Genomic DNA, 16,230 nt, shown 5'->3' on the forward strand with positions numbered 1-16,230 from the left:
TGTTAAAAAAATCAAGTCTCGATTCTTATATGAAAAAAGGTGACTGTTGTATTCGTGAGGCACCCCGGTTATGGCCGCGGCCGGCCGGTGCGGGTGCCCCCCTGTTTATTGAAGTTTTATAGCAATAGCGGCTCTCTAACCAGTCTTGCAGGGGTTACACTCACTCACTCGATGGATAGATGAGTGGGTAAAGCCACCCCGTCGCCGTATGGGGTGTCACGATGGGAGGCGGAACTGTAAACTTTTCTTACATAATAATAATCTTTAAAAATAAAGAAAAGAAAAAAAATAGAATACTGGATGGCGTGATGAGAATAACCACCACCGAAGTGCAAACATCGCTCTCGTCAAAAGATTAAAATAATATTATTAAGAAATGCATGCATGGTCATTGAAAAGAAAAACACGAAACGAAAGGGACTTGAAAATACGGATACTATATAAGAAATAAGAGCTTTATTACGCGCAAACTATTTTCAATTGCGCAATGGACGACTTCAAATTGTTTCGATTATTTTAATCGCAAAGTCAAGTTCAATATCCCTGATGAAGAAAAGTTGAAATCGCCCAATTGAAGCTTTTTCTACGCTTTAGTTGGGACAATCAATATTTGGGAGCCCATATCTCCGTAGACCCCGTGCTCTTTGACCCCAAAACGCACCCTTTAATTTACTTCAGACTTAGAAGAAACCACCAGTATAAAGTGTACAAAGCGAGTTTCAATCATTGATATTTCCAAGCCAGATAAATTCAAAGTTCATAAAATAAATTTTGAAATTTATTTACCTTACGTTTAACTGTCAGAAGGCAAAGGATCAAGATGGTGGGAATTGGAATATGATAGGCGCAATTAATTAAATTTGAAATATATTTCTTTAAATAAGACGAAAAATGAAGGGTAATGAAAATTAAAGATTATTAATTATAAAATTTGAAATTTCCGTTTGATCTGACAGTATATAGAAATGATTGGGCGAAATATCTCTTTAAAGTGTCATTTTGGAAAATGGTTGAACGCATGCGGCTATAGTGTGTGTGTGTGTGTGTCTTGTCCATCCAATAGCGTATAAATATGGTTTATATAATACGCGGGGAATCTTTAGCGGAGAGAGAGAGGACCCTTGACGTAAGCGGGATTTTGAGTTATTAATGTTGTAGAACGAATTTGGCGAATAATAGGTCTCTATTCAAATACACTTAGCGCGGCCAGTTATTCCATACATGTAGGTGGAAAGAGGGGCAGGGGAACCTCTTTAATATCGCTCCGAGGGGACATACACTTCTTACTTACTGCTCAACAGATATCTTGAATTAAAAAAATATAAAGATATACAGGATGTTTCTGATAAGTCTGCCATAAACTAAGGGGTTTGGAAATAAATTTTGAGTAGAAAATGTTCTGTGACATTCAAGACAGAGAGAGAGAGAAAAAAAAAATCACGACGGGAGCTAGTGGTAGTGTATCGCCCCTCGGTCGGCGGATTATTTGAAAGGCAAATATTATATGATGGCGTGTCTATGGAATATTTTGACAGGGAAAGATTTCTATGGGAAAAGGCGAGCGTCCATCCAAGCAATAAGCCTTGGCGGTACCCGCAGGAAGGGAGACTCTTCTCGATATAAATCGACGTCACATTCAAACAAATTAATGAGATATTGTTTGGTCCTCCCCAAAATCCCCCCCATCCCATCCCCTAATCTACCCTCTCTACAGTCTTCCCATTTCTAATTTAGTTGACGTCGAATTTAACTTGATTGATTTAAAACTTCCCCCCTTTTCTAGATCTCTTTCGTTTCGCCTTTTATCGGAATGCGTAGGTGCTGTTGCAAGTTGCAATCTCGCGCAATTTCATTGCCAGGCATTCGCGATTGAAATTTATTAAGTGGGTGATAGCTCGTTATTCCGACGGTATTCTATATCTGTTGGAATTGGGGAAAATAAAGTTGATCTATTTTGAGATTTAGCCTTTGCGAAAATCGGTGATTCACTTGAAAATATTTCGTAGAAAAAAATTAATTAACTGATGTGAAAAAACTGTCTCACGCGTTTCCTTTAAGGGTCTTTTAAAAGATTGTATAATTTCAAATCTGCTACTGTATAAAATAGTATTTAAGCTGCTAAAGTTATCATTGATAAACCGGTGTTTTCCATTCGAATTTATCGGTTAAAAAAAAGGTCCTTAATGCGCTCATGGCATTTAATAATAGTAATTTAATCGCCATATGATGTAATACTTCCGGATATATCTAATCTAACCTTGACAGGCACGTACTATATTAAAAAAAATTTAAAATAAATAAGTAAAATTAATCTCGGTTTAATTGGATATATCGTGTTACCCCTTTTTACACTAAACCTATATTTAATCCTTATTTTTTCGTCAAATTGGTTGGCAGCTCAGCTCAGCTCGCGTAAACCTTAACGTGACCGGAAGTAAACAAACTTTTTTTTTAACACTACTTATTAACACGCTTATATTCAATATCTTTAACCTTAAAAACTAATTTCTTCGGGGCTAATTAAAAAGGGGTAAAAATTATTTATCTTTCCTTTAATATATAATCAATAATTAAATTGAACGTTTTTTTACACCTCGAAGCGATTTCTCATGCCACGGGACTTGCTTATTAAACGTAAATGAACCCGACATATATTTAATTAATTTTAATACAATTCGTATAAGGTTATATTAGAGGTTTCCGTTACCCATTGAAGAAATAATAATAATAATAATAAAAAAAAATATATAGCCTGGGAAAATATATTCAAATTAGAAACATTAGCATTTTTAGGAGACTAAATACTGTTTTTCATTGGCTATACCGCAGCAATTATAATAGGAAATTACGCTAATTGTGTTAATTAGGGTAATTATAGATTGAAACAAATATTTTTTTTCGCTTTACCTTTGTAAAAACAAGATAAGGTGTGATACCTGAACATATAAACAATTTTTTTAGAATTATTATAAACGGAACACCGACAAATACAAGTAGCAAAATTTCTTTGAACGCAACACAACCATATTCTAGTAAAAATTTCTTCATTAAAAACCTTTTAAAATTGCGAAAAACCTTTCCTTAAATTCTACTGGGGGGGGGGACCAAAAGCAACGTTGCCGCCATAGCTTTAGTATAATGTTTGAAAAGAATTATCTTTTGTCCAATACGTTTGGGACTTAAAAACTAAGATGGTTGTGTTCCTACAACGGAAGGGGGGAGAAGGGGGGAAGAGGGTTCAACGGGACATGATTTCCCTCATGAAATCCTTGGATAAAAAATAAACTTTAGTAGGATGTAGGGGGTGGAGGTACATTATTTGGCCAAAAAACGCTACGTTGTACACTACAAGTACTTGGGGCTGAATCTTCTTGGATAACTTTAGGGATTTCCAGGTAATAAACCAACAGAAAAACGCTCCTGTATAGTCCTAGAAGATGGTAGAGCTAGCGTTCAGGGTGAACCGATCATCTAGGGAATCGATCCCTTAAGACCCCAGACTGGAACTAACTTATTAGCTTTTGACTTTTTCTCATCCCTCCTCCCAACTCGCTCGCTTTACCTCATATCGGAGGAGATTAAAAAGGGAGACATACCAACCAGGCCTGCCTTGGGATAGCAGCTAGAAAAGACATAGTCGCGAGCGCGATCCAAAGGAGGAGAGAAGAGAAAAAAGAAGACCAAGAGCATCTCGGAGACGAAGATGAAGATGGAGAAAGAGAGAAGAAGAAAATAAAAAACTAAATCAAACAATAGGAAAGTTTATCTTTCCGGTACAAATTATAAAAGGTATTGGCTGGATGTATCTACAAATATAAAAAGGGGATTGATGTGGAAGAGAACCAAACCAATTTCTTTAATTCGTCAAAGGTATACAGGGTAAGGGAAAAGACTCCCACGTTCTTTGATAGTTTTCCACTCAATTTGACCCACTGAACAATTCCGACTTAACAGAAACACCCTGTATGTCGTATGTAACTCATCCCATACAATATTTAAAATAATACCGACTGTATACATACACACGCAGTTATTCAAAAACAAGATATTGAATTTTATCTCGAGGGAGAGGATACGTAGGTAACCTAATCAAAGTTAAATTTTCAATATAAACTAAGTTACGGGGGCGAGTAAGTTATACCGAGGCAGATTGTAATTTACCTAATAAGCTAGCCATTCATTAAGGAAGTCGCTGGCAGATTTAAGGTTCCGCACACTAAATCCGATTGGAAATTATGTCGCGATGTATACTACAGCTAAAAGGGGTGTGTGTGGGGCATGGGTGGAAGTGTATAGTATTGCCTTAAAACCCGGGAATTTGTGGCGGGAAAACGCGGGACTGTGACTGCAGAAGCTATTCCCTACCAAATCTCTAAATCTTCCTAGCGTCCGGAACTTTATGATAATTATTTAGTCCTAGGCTTCCTTCATAATCGCCGAACAGGGTTAAAGGGACACTGAAACGCGCGAACAATTATTTTTTAATTTTAGTAAAAAGTATATCTGAGAAATAATCAAATAAACGTACGCTTGATCATTTTTACGCTAAAGAATTCAGACCTCGTTGATGGTGCGTGGACAATCATTGATTGAATTACGAAAGATTCTAATTGATCATTTCAGGGTTTTTTCTGCTAAAGATATAAAGATGAACTTATAAGTCGTAGGAGGCAGCGGCCATCTTCGACTCATGTCTGTCTGTATAGTTCACACTACTCTTATAGAAATATTCATATTTTTTTAATGAAATATTGCGGATTTGATTAAAATATCTTTATGAATTTTGTTGATTAAAAATATTGAACTCGCGGAGCACGCATTAGAGTACACCTTGAAAAGGGGTTCAAGGGGGGAGGGGGTGTAAGTTTAGAAAACGGGGTATACGCCAAATTAGCGAATTAAACGCGATTTCGGCCCTGGTAGATTTAAGATTAGAGAAATTCTAAATTAAGATTCGCCAGATCCGGCCAAATTCGGACGGGCGTTTATCAATTATTATTCGGTCACGGCTACCTCGGATTTATATACATACGTATTTACTTGATCTAGTAATGTACCTATACCGAAAGCTTATTCGCTAAGCCTAATGGGAATTTTCTCTACAAATCCATATTTTCTAATTTGGGGACAAGCCCAACGCGATGCAACGCGACATGCAGAATCTCGCTTCCGTTCCATATTGAAATGTTTCAGCTCCATTTCCTGCTGCTCAGGTTATCAGAAGAAAAAAGCGCATTTTAAACTGTAAATGCTGCGGCTAAAGTATTTACTTTTTAAGTAAATAAGAAGTTTTCTTTTTTAAAAATCTTGTTAGGCATAATCTTGTTAAAAATGAAATTTTTCGTCTAAACCAAAATTTAAAATATATAATTATTCTAATATGCAAGTGCATTTATCAAATACAGGGTGTTTCTGATAAGCATAAGGGGGATATTCCCCTTAATTTACGCATTCAAACTTACCAGAAACACGCTGTACAGCAGGAAACTATAGCAACATATAAGTTTAATTTTGCAAAGCCATTTCAGTAAATACCCCAAACTCGAAATATCATCACGCAGTTCTGATCGGATTCCCCTATGCGCGCGAATAAAAACCAACTTAACTCTTAAAGCGCACTTTAGGGGATTCTGGCGCAACTTTGGGGATACAGGGGGGATATAGTAGAGTATATGGAAATCCATTGTAAAATGGGAATAAATATTTTTACTCTCATGGTACTACTCGCTAGAGCGTCCGCGGAATCAGTTCCGAGTTCTGCCTGAGTGTAGATAAGAGTTCCAAGGGATCTATCCCACAAAACTAAAGCGAAACGAACGAACCTTGATGGGGAGCCGCGAGGTTGAAACCAAAGCAACACCATGCATGTACGCCGCATTTTTACCCCAGCATTGCTCTTTCCATAGACCACGGAAAATATAGCAAAGGGAGTAGAAAATTAAGAGTGAAAAGGTTCAAGTGACCACCAAGTAAATAAATCACCATTTATTTTCAAATTTGACCCATTTTGAAATACCCTGACCTTTCCAGTGGCAATTAACCCTAGAGTTGATGGAACATCCCATTTTACCTTTGTACTTTATCGCAGGTTCTTCCTAACACTACAAACCCACGTTGACAACTTTAAACCAAATGGTATTAATAAAAACTGTCTTTGCAGACAAAGACTAGAAAAAGTAAGAGATAAGTTTATAAATTAATTGCCTGAAGTAACAGATATTAAAATTCCTATGGGAAAATTACCCTTTTTTTTGCCAAATTGACTGAATAATTTTATGAAAATGAAAACCACCCTTAGCAACTTTATTTTTTATAAAATTAACTAATTAATGGATCTTTTTGAAATTTGTATAGCTCTCTATTCCCCTGGATATATTTTCTCCGCAAATAGCAGGAGATCAATGGAGAAGGAGCTAAGCAAAGAATACTCCGGAGTCCGGAGAAAGATGGAAAAGTTAAAAGTGAGGAGTCACGGGGGGCCATTGGGGGGGCTTGAAATTTCGCCCTGAGAATTGAATGGCAATAGGCGAGCGAGTTCTCCGCTGTACCACGCACCCCGGTGGTACTTGCTGGTTCTTCTTCGGAAATATACAGTTTTATAAGTAGGGAAATCATAAACTCTATCCCATCACTATAGAAGAGCAGATACTCATGCAGTTGGGAGAGCTAGCTGTATTATATGGAATGGGAGAATCATATGGACCTTAAGGAATTCTGCCCTAGAACAGATAAAAACGCTACCTTATGAATCAAAACTATATTTCCTTCTAGTATATATATATATATATATAACATACTCAGGGCTTCACTGTAAAAAACGAGGGACATTAAGGTTTAATGGATGGAATCGTATCGTATCATATATGAAACTCCATTTAAGTTTAAGGGTTTTTTTTCTTCATTTTCTTTTTCTCCGGTTTTATTTCGTTTTATAAGCAAATGGTTAAGTCATATGTATATGAAGAATTATATTCACAAACGAAATTCCCAGGAGTAGATTATATATTATATAATATAATATAATATATAATAATATGTATGCAAATTTATAAGGTACTAACTAATGAAGTCGAAAGCTTCTCAGAATTAAATTTGCAGAATTTCAACATTGATCTAAATATTTGATAACCACTAAATATTAAAAAGAAACTCGTAACTATGTTACATAAAATCAATTATCAACAGTTTTTAAAATTATTTGTTATATTCTGAATTTTGAAAAACTAAATACTGTAGAAACCATAAAATGCGAAATTGATTCAGACTAGGGGTAAGTAACGAATAATGCGAACAGTTTCACAGAACTTTGCATGTACCGAACACTTCTAGACGTAAAAAAAACAATTTACCGTACAAGAAATCAGTGACGATATCAATGAGTGGGGGTACAAAAAGGCCCGAAGTGTATAACTGAAAGACTGTAGACCTAGGCAAGGGAAAGAAGAATTTGGAAAAATTTCCCCAAGAGCAACAAATTAGTGAAAAGATTCGGGAGGGCAGACCAAAAAAAAAAAAAAATAACTTTCAAGAGGAGGGGGAGGGGGTGTGATGGTATAGGAACAGTACTCGCGTATAGGCGGCATTAGTTAGATAAAAGGGAAAAGCTGGGATTGGCTGCTACCTTGTTAATTATTGCGTGACATCTATATATCCTAAATTGGTAACTCTTTCTCAAGATTTTTTTTATCAATCCTTCGAGCTAAAAGGAGCGTTCCAAATCTCCCTCTTGGACTTCGTATATGTCTCCTTCGTTAGGAGAAACTACTTTGAATTCGAGATAAAAAAATTAACAGAAAGACTAAGCCAGTGATCCTTGACAAACTGGTTAAGGAATCCTCGATTGCGAGGCAAGGAAAAACTTCACGACTTTGAAGAACAAGGATTCTTGGCTCTAGATTCCAAATTGGCCCCTGAGTTTCCCAAACCATTTACCAACTAACAATGAGAAACCAAAAGCAGGGGCCCAAGTACAGTATTGGCCGCCGGGGGTCGGTGATGTCTAAAAACGAACCCCGGCAGTTTCTAATTGCATTTTCCTGATTAGCTCATTCTGAGAGTTGGAGCTACGTTAAAAAGAGCAGCTTTCGACTAGGAGCAAAAAAACTAAAAAATCAGGGTCCTCATTGCGTATATACACACACACACACCACTGTGGCAGAGACATTATATTGGTAATGAAGGAGCCACTTTTTTATGAGAGAGAGAGAGAGAGAGAGAGAGAGAGAGAGAGAGAGAGAGAGAGAGAGAGAGAGAGAGAGAGAGAGAGAGAGAGAGAGGGAGAGAGAGATAGGGATAGAGTTAGAGTTTGGGCAGAGGATAACGTTTAAAAGGGATAGTATACATATAGAAGCTTTTGGATCTGCATGGGAACAAATTCTTGGAAAAGAGGCATGGGAGAGTACAGATTGGGGGTTGGAAGGGCAGGGTAGGGCGGGGGCAGATAAAAGGCTTAGCTCATGCAAATTGGCTTAGCGATGAAATTAAGACCGTCGCGTCCCGTTTCTATATCTGCTTGCCTTCCTTAATTATGGGGTTTCTATTAGAGAATATAGTCGCGGTAATTACGGATACGTATGGAGTAAACAGTATATTAACATTGAATTTTGAAGATAACAATACCTATAAGAAATGCATGTTTTATTAAAACTGAAAAAGTTAATCTCGGTTCCGGGTAAGTTCCCAATGTAATAGAGACTCTACCACGCATCTTTGAGAACAAACAAAGAGAAAGAAAAAATATTGGAAACCCCTGCAGCTAGAATTAAAGTATAAAAACTCGGCGTGAAATCGGACACTATATTTTATAAAACTTTCAATCGAACCGATCCGATTCTCAATTTTGTCTCGTTCCTTCATCCATCCCCATCCCATAACCGAAGTAAAGCAAAAAGTATTGATTAATTTGATGTTCAAAAAACAAGAAATCATGAGATTGGAAGATATTCCTCCTCCTATAAGTTCACGCATTTTTAGGGTTTGTTACAAAGTTTGGGACTAGAAAGCGCGCTAAAAAGATCGCGCCCCCTTCTCGCTTGAATCATGGCCTCATGCCCATTATTTTTGCGCGCGCCGCGAGAAAGAGAGAAAGATGAGATGCGTTCCCGAGGCGAACAGGTGAAAAGATGCAACGCGGATCTTGGATATTGAGACAATCTCTCTTGTCTTTACTCTCTCTCTCTCTCTCTCTCTCTCGCTGCATAGGAAGCGCGCGGCGCCTTTACAAGTCTTTTCCCGCGCTTCTTAAAAAAACGCGGGAAAAATTTACGGAGCATTTATCAAGTTGAGCGCGACATGCGATGATTCCATTAATAAAAAAATAAAAGGAATCGGTTTTATCGGGGCCCTATTATTCTAGGAAGGTTTATAAGTGATGCCCAAGGGGTAAAAATGTCAAAAAGGGGATTGAAGAAAATGATGGGCCGCGGTGATAACAATAATAATACTTGTATTTAGACCACGATACAATGTACCCCTTTAGGGGCTCATTTAAAAAAAAATTTACCAAATTTAATTTTAATTTAAAAACCAACACTCTAAATTAAAGGGAGAGTGAATTTATAATTATTATAAGGGAATGGAGATGATCCAAATATCCTTGATAATTAAAATTCGAAAAGATTTTCCTTTTCACCCCCTCTTTAAATTTCCAAAACACAATATTAAATTAATGATTGCGTTATTTCTCTACTAAAGAAAGGTTAATTGAAAAATGAGGCTTACCCGTTAGAGGAGCAGGTGTCCGCGTACGTCGACGTCGTTTGCGTCTCCGGGCGGCCGCTGCGGAGGCGTTACACTCTTGAAGGATTCGTGAAGAACGTCGAACGCCTTCGAAAATATTGTCTCCTCCTTCATCTTCCACCACCACGGAATTGGCATTATTAATTTCGCCAGAATCCAAAACATTCCGATAAATTTCTTTAGATGTTCCAGGCACCGATGCCGCCCCAAGACGTTCCATGACGTCATTGTCATTCTTGATAGTCTCATTAACGGAGAAAACGTTAACTTCATCGTGATGGGCTTCGAATTCTTTTTCCGAAGTTTCCTCGTCAAACAGTTCATTGGCTAATTCAACGTCTGAAATTAATATGAATAAACAAATAAATAAATAAATAAGTGAGCTTGATATTAAACTGAAAAAATTAAAAATAAAGAACGCCAAACATTTGGTCTCGTTTGATCTCTTGTTCAACATAATTTTTGGAAATAACTTTATTCTAGCGTTTGCTACTTTTTATCATAGCTTTTAGAATCAGAAATACTTCATTAACACATTCATTTTAAGGCTTATCTAGAAATTAACTTTTCAAATATAGACGATATTTTCCAATGTTTAAAAATGCAGTGAACAAAAAAAATTACAACATTACTTCAGACACGCGACAAAAATTTTAGGCTCAATTTCGACTTTCAAGTTGTCATCAAAAATAATTCGCAACGTTTATAGGCGTTTCCCACGGAGTTAGACTAGGCTACGAAGAGAGGTGAAAAAGCTAGCCATTTCCCCTGTATTCCGCCCTTTCCCGCAAATCTCTAGAGGCAAAGCCCAACTTATCCCACCCCACCGATCGACATCGGAGAAAATTTTCCTTTTATTTCTCCACGCGATTTCCTCTTCGACTGCTAGTGTAAGGGTCAAGTACGAGGTCAATCCTTGGTCAATGATTTGGATCGGTGAAGGGGGGGGACGTTACGACCATTTAAACCATCCCCAAAGTGTCGATATTCGCGTGAAACTCAATGTTTCGGTTCATCGCGCACCACAATTATTGCCCAATTCAAGTCCTATTAGCGCCTTAACACCTGGAAACTTGGAATTAAATATTTTTGACACTAATTGAAGGTAGTGTTTTATCTGTCAATTAATTTAGTCTATCAAAATTTCGTTTTGTTGATGCGAGAGAATTTAGTTTAGATTTCAAAAAGAAAATACTTAGGCCTGATATACGGTTAAACTAACGTAGCAATAAGACTAAAGCAGGAACTAAGGTAGGTTTAGAAGGACTGCAGGCATTCTTCCGGGACTAGAGTGTCATCAATCTTGCCCGTATAGGGACCCAAAATCAATAGATTGGAAAGAGAGAATGCGGTCTGTAGCCAGCCAAAGAGCATTATTGGTGGAAGAGGAGAGACAGGGAGAGGCTATCGCTTCTCCATAGAGTATAGAACATAGATATTTAAACGCAGAAAATTTTCCCAGACGATAAGTTTAATTAATTCCCATTCACAGTTTTATTTGAGCATAAACATTTTCTCATGGAGAAGCAAACTAACAAAGCTCCTGTGCTAGTTACTAAATAAAATTCAAAGTGTTTCAAAAATAAACACTTATTATAAATTCGTATTCAAGATGACTTACGGACAAGCTATTGGTATAAGAAAATTACTAAACTATACATATTTCTAATGTCTATGTTCCAGTCATAGGAGAAGAGGATCGAGAGAGAGGGAGAGAAGGATCTTTCGCCACGTGATCGACCGCGAACAACACGCCGACTTGGTTCTTACGACACGTAGGACACGCTCCCGCCGATAAAAGTGACCCGTCAATCGCCTTTACACCAAGTCCACGTGATGGTTAAGCCTTAACAGTATCCCTAACTTAAAAGCTTGGGGAAAAGGAGGGAAAAGATCGACTAAATCGGTTAATTAACGGACTGTATTACGGAGCAAACGTGTGCAAAGGGCAAAGGTATAATTTATACTGGAAACTGTAGATTTCTAAAGGTAACAACGCTTTTTATTTTAGAGAATAAATGAGATAATTAGGCCTAATCATTGTTTGAAATAAATAGAAATAGTTAGTCTATGGTCAGACACGAGCTTAACAAATATACAAATACCAAACTCGACGTCATAGGGCATGGTTACTAACAGACAGATTATTACACCAACACTTACGACACACATTTTCGCAACGATTTAATTAATTACAATTCACAATTAAACAATTACGAATAATTAGTGATTACAACTCACGTTTAACAGCCCTAGGCTTGGCCTGTTTTCGTCGCGACATGTTACGAAATCGAGTTTTTTAAGAGTATTCTAACACCCAAAAGGTTTTGCTGCCGACAACGACAACGCGATTTCAAAATAAGCGAGTCATACAAAAATTAATAATAAAAAGATACGTTTTAAAGGTCAAATACACTACGGACCGACCGACCTACCTATATCAATCTGTAATTCAATCTAAAACGCGACGTCTGAAACGACCAGACGAAATTTACCCGATCACCAATCAACGCGTGGGAGGCAAAACTTCTTTCTCAATAAAAGTCCATTTTAAATATTTCAAGGCTAATACGAAAACTGACTAGAATTCAATTTCTATTTAAATAATTTTATATAACTTATTTTTTTTAAATAAATCTCTTAGGCGCAAAAGATATTTTTCCCCGCGCGGTTTTTTTCACGGCAGTACCTAAAAGGTTCGCGGAAAAGCCGAACTCAAATTTCCCGGCTTCTCGCCAAACGTTTCCGTTTCCGTACCATTTTACTTGGGTGCTTTTTAACGCAACATTCTACGGGTTAAATTTCGATACAGCAGTAGGCGAGATTTACTAGGAGAGTTTGGGAAGTAAATTTGAATATACCACCCCCGCGAATTTGGCGGGAAAGATCAAGGAAGATTCGGTAGAGAGCGAATCTTGGGACCTCGAGTAGGCGCGAGGGAGCCGGTGCTCCGGGCGAAACTGACTGACTTCTCTCTTCTGCTTGAGCCGGGAAAAAGGGCCACGAAATCCGAGAGACAATCAAAATAAAATAGAAAGAGAAGTATGTGGAGAAGAGAGAGAAGGGAAAGATACCCTTTTGCGTTTGCGCGCTCGCCAATTCCGACTCTGCTGATCCCTATATGTGTTCGCGGACAACGATTATCCTTAGGTGCACGCGATAGACTCGGAGAGACTGAGAGACAGGAAAGGATCGGGAAAACGAAAGAGATTTTGTAGAGGAGAAAGATTTAGAGAGAACGGGAAGTTATACCGATTCTAGGTGCGCGCGCCCAAAATGCTCCCACGCCTTTCGCCGCACGTGGTCAGTGCTGTGGAATGGAAACTATTACGAAATTTTCGCGCGCTTTTAAAGCGACCACGTGGACTGTTTATAGTATAAATTAATTAGCTCAAAATTCAAAATAACATGTTTTGAAATATATTAACGATACGGTTCCACCTTTTACAAGTTGGCATCAAAGGCCTGGTAGGGCCTTTTCCACTCCAATCATTGAAAATATTCCTCCATGTAATCCCTATCTAAATTAACAATCTATAATATAGTTAAGTGGAAAAGGAAATTAAGTATACGCGCATGCAGACAAATTGAACTTGGGGTCAAACAAGTCCCTTATTTCTACATGCTGCGCAGGACAGTCCTCTTTAATTTAAAGATAACCCTAAAAAAGACGAAAAGAAACGTACAGGCATTTCTTTTAATACGTATCGCAGTCTATATTTTATCACGTAATTTTTAAGAAGAAACTCGAGTCTCCTTAAAAATTTTCCCAGCAAATTTAAAACTTAAAGAGTTAAGCTTAAAAGTAACTAGTCGTTTGTATTATCGCCAGATTATTTTTTTTTTAAGAAAGAAGAGTTTTAACTTTACCTGTTGGTTTAATAATAATTTGAAACCCGGAGGCCAAAAAGTGATGAAGGTATTAAGACTACTACTTTGTTCACAGACTTCTTGAGAAAAATATATATATTTTCTTCAAAGGGGGTATGAAACCCATTTATACTATCTCATTCAACTTTAACGTGACCTTATTTTTTATTTCTCATTGGAGTTTGACTTTTGAGTGAGATTCGGTTCGGATGATTTATGATTTAATTTTTAAGTTAGAGGTTAAGAAATCTTAAAAAAAAAACCCCAAGTTTCAAGTGTTATTAAATTACTGAGACATGGGCGCCCAAACGTTGATTGGCCCCTAAATTCAGGTAAATGTTGAGTCATGTTTTTAAATAACGTTATATGAAGGAAAACAATCAAACAAACAAGAAATTTATCAAAAAACTAAACATGATATGATATTATCATGTAAAAAAAAAATAATAAAATTTGCATAATCCTATTTATAAACAAAAACAAAATTTCTAAAAAGGGAGGAAGCTTGAATATATAAACCCTTTTTATCTCTAAATAGCTTTGGCTCAGACTTTTAAGATAAATAACACACAAAATCCAAATATCCCCAGGGGTATTATATGACAAGCTATTACCTCAAATTACCCTTTAATTAAGTTTAATACGATTAGCGATTAAACGAGGTTGATAAATAAAAAAAAGTGGCTATAATAATTGGGAAATTAAGAAAGAAAGCTATAAGAAAAAAAAAATATACTTGACAACGACGTCACATCACAGCGTTATAAGAAAAATTTTAAACCAATCCCATGAAATTAAGCGGCGCGAAAAGGCAAAAGGATCAAATCTTGTTGCAGATGAGATGAGAGGATAACCACTTTTGAGTGGTTATCCCGAGTCAAAGCCTGCAGGTTGCGGTAATTTTCTAAAGCTCCCAAGCAAAATAATTCAGCTTCGGGCTAAAATCAAGTGCTCAGCTAGGCCTGCCTCAAGTTCAAAACCCCCGAAAAAAAAAACTAACTTTAAACTTTAAAAGGCCCCCCTCCCCCTTTACCTTTTTAGTTGTTCATCACGAGACATAGATATAAAAATAAAGATGGTTTACGTAATTCAATTCTATCATGAATATAGAATTACACTGCTAATTAGGTAAACTATATTTTTGTTATTTTCCTATTCTAGAGTACATTTAACTTTAATTAAAGGCTAAGGCAACCCTCAAAACTAAATATTCATCATGATAAAATATGTATATAAAGAATCGCATCTCTAGAAGACAGAGGATGAGTAATTAATATTCGAGTCTCTATAAATGAAAAGCTAAAAAGGGAATTTCTCATAGAATATGTCATATGATTTACCACTAAACCATATTCAATGACTAACTCATCATTTGTACAATATATTCCTGGAGAAATTAGACGTACTCTTAAGAAAGAAATAATATATTATCAACAAAAAAAAAAAAAGATTGAAAAAAATCAGCGTGTCAAAAATTCCTCCAAGTACTAACGAGTTATCCGTCCAAAATTACCACCGTATTTTAATCTAGTTAAAAACGTCTTCGCGACTTCAAGGGGAGAGGGGGATGAAGAAAACTATTCTTGTTTGGTTAAAAAAGAAATTTCGAATCTCTTCTCAGAGTCAAACAACCCGCCGGAAACAAATTAGATCTATCTTTATAAAAGTTTTTAAAGTCAAATATGGGCGTAACCCTCGAAAATTAAAACAATCATGAATGTCAAAAATGGTTTCTTATTTTTACCTCTCTCACTCTATATATATGCCTTTATCTAACCTGCTTCAGTTAGAATTACCTGTCCATTTCTTTAAAGTTTAGAAGAAACAAAAAAATAGCTATTGTAATTAGGAGGTCTTTAAACCTTTTGCGTCTATTTTTCGAAAAGGTTTAAATTGTAAGATTTTTTTGAGATATATTCTTGCAATTTAAGAGATATATTTCATTCATCATATTTTACCATTAGAGATGTATATAAATTCATCATATTTGGTCATTAGAAAAGTATATAAATTTATCATATTTTACCATTAGGCTGTTTCTAATAAGTCGGCCTTAAATTAAGGGTTTGATGTTCTTTGAGCAATTTTGAGTCGAAAATATTCTATGAAATTTTGCAGTCCGGGTCACTGTTTTCGAGTTATGATTTGAGTGTTTTAGTGATGACCCCTGAATCAAATTAAACCGGAGTCGCAGCCTTAAAAAACTCAGTTAATTGTATACAATTTGTAACAAAACACGTCGTGAAAGTTCTTATCAAGATATTGGAATCTCCCCAAATTGGTCAAAATTACATAAAAGGGTTACAATCAATAATTATACTAATTACGATATAGATTTATTGCCAGTTATTAAAGAGGATGGGAGGGTACGAACTAGAGGTTATATTATATGAAAAAGTCACGGTCATTATTAAAGATTATTAATTATAATCAATTATTATCCGGTTTTAAAAATTAATTGGTCGTCTATATAATTTCTTTTTTTTTCTTTTTAAGTTTCGAGGGTATGATGGATGAGGCTCTACTAAGGAGAAGAACAGAATACTCGCAATTTTTCCCACCGTTTCGAATTTAAAGAAAAAAAACAGGCCTAATTGTTAATTCGTGTACTGTCTTTGCTTT

The 16,230-nt window shown here is 36.4% G+C and overlaps 1 protein-coding gene across 1 annotated transcript in view; it reads right to left on the minus strand.

The window, feature by feature from the left end:
* LOC149658559 (uncharacterized) overlaps positions 1-16,230 on the minus strand; it is a 121,346-nt gene that overhangs the window by 90,973 nt on the left and 14,143 nt on the right. Inside the window, exon 2 of the mRNA XM_089844145.1 lies at positions 9,721-10,077. Within this exon, the coding sequence (XP_089700271.1) occupies positions 9,721-9,958 (238 nt within the window). The 5' untranslated portion in view covers positions 9,959-10,077. The remainder of the gene's footprint in view (positions 1-9,720; positions 10,078-16,230) is intronic.

This window comes from Phalangium opilio, unplaced genomic scaffold, assembly GCF_054372755.1.
Source record: "Phalangium opilio isolate 3A_F unplaced genomic scaffold, DU_Popi_V2 ptg000075l_1, whole genome shotgun sequence".
Lineage (NCBI taxonomy): Eukaryota > Metazoa > Arthropoda > Arachnida > Opiliones > Phalangiidae > Phalangium > Phalangium opilio.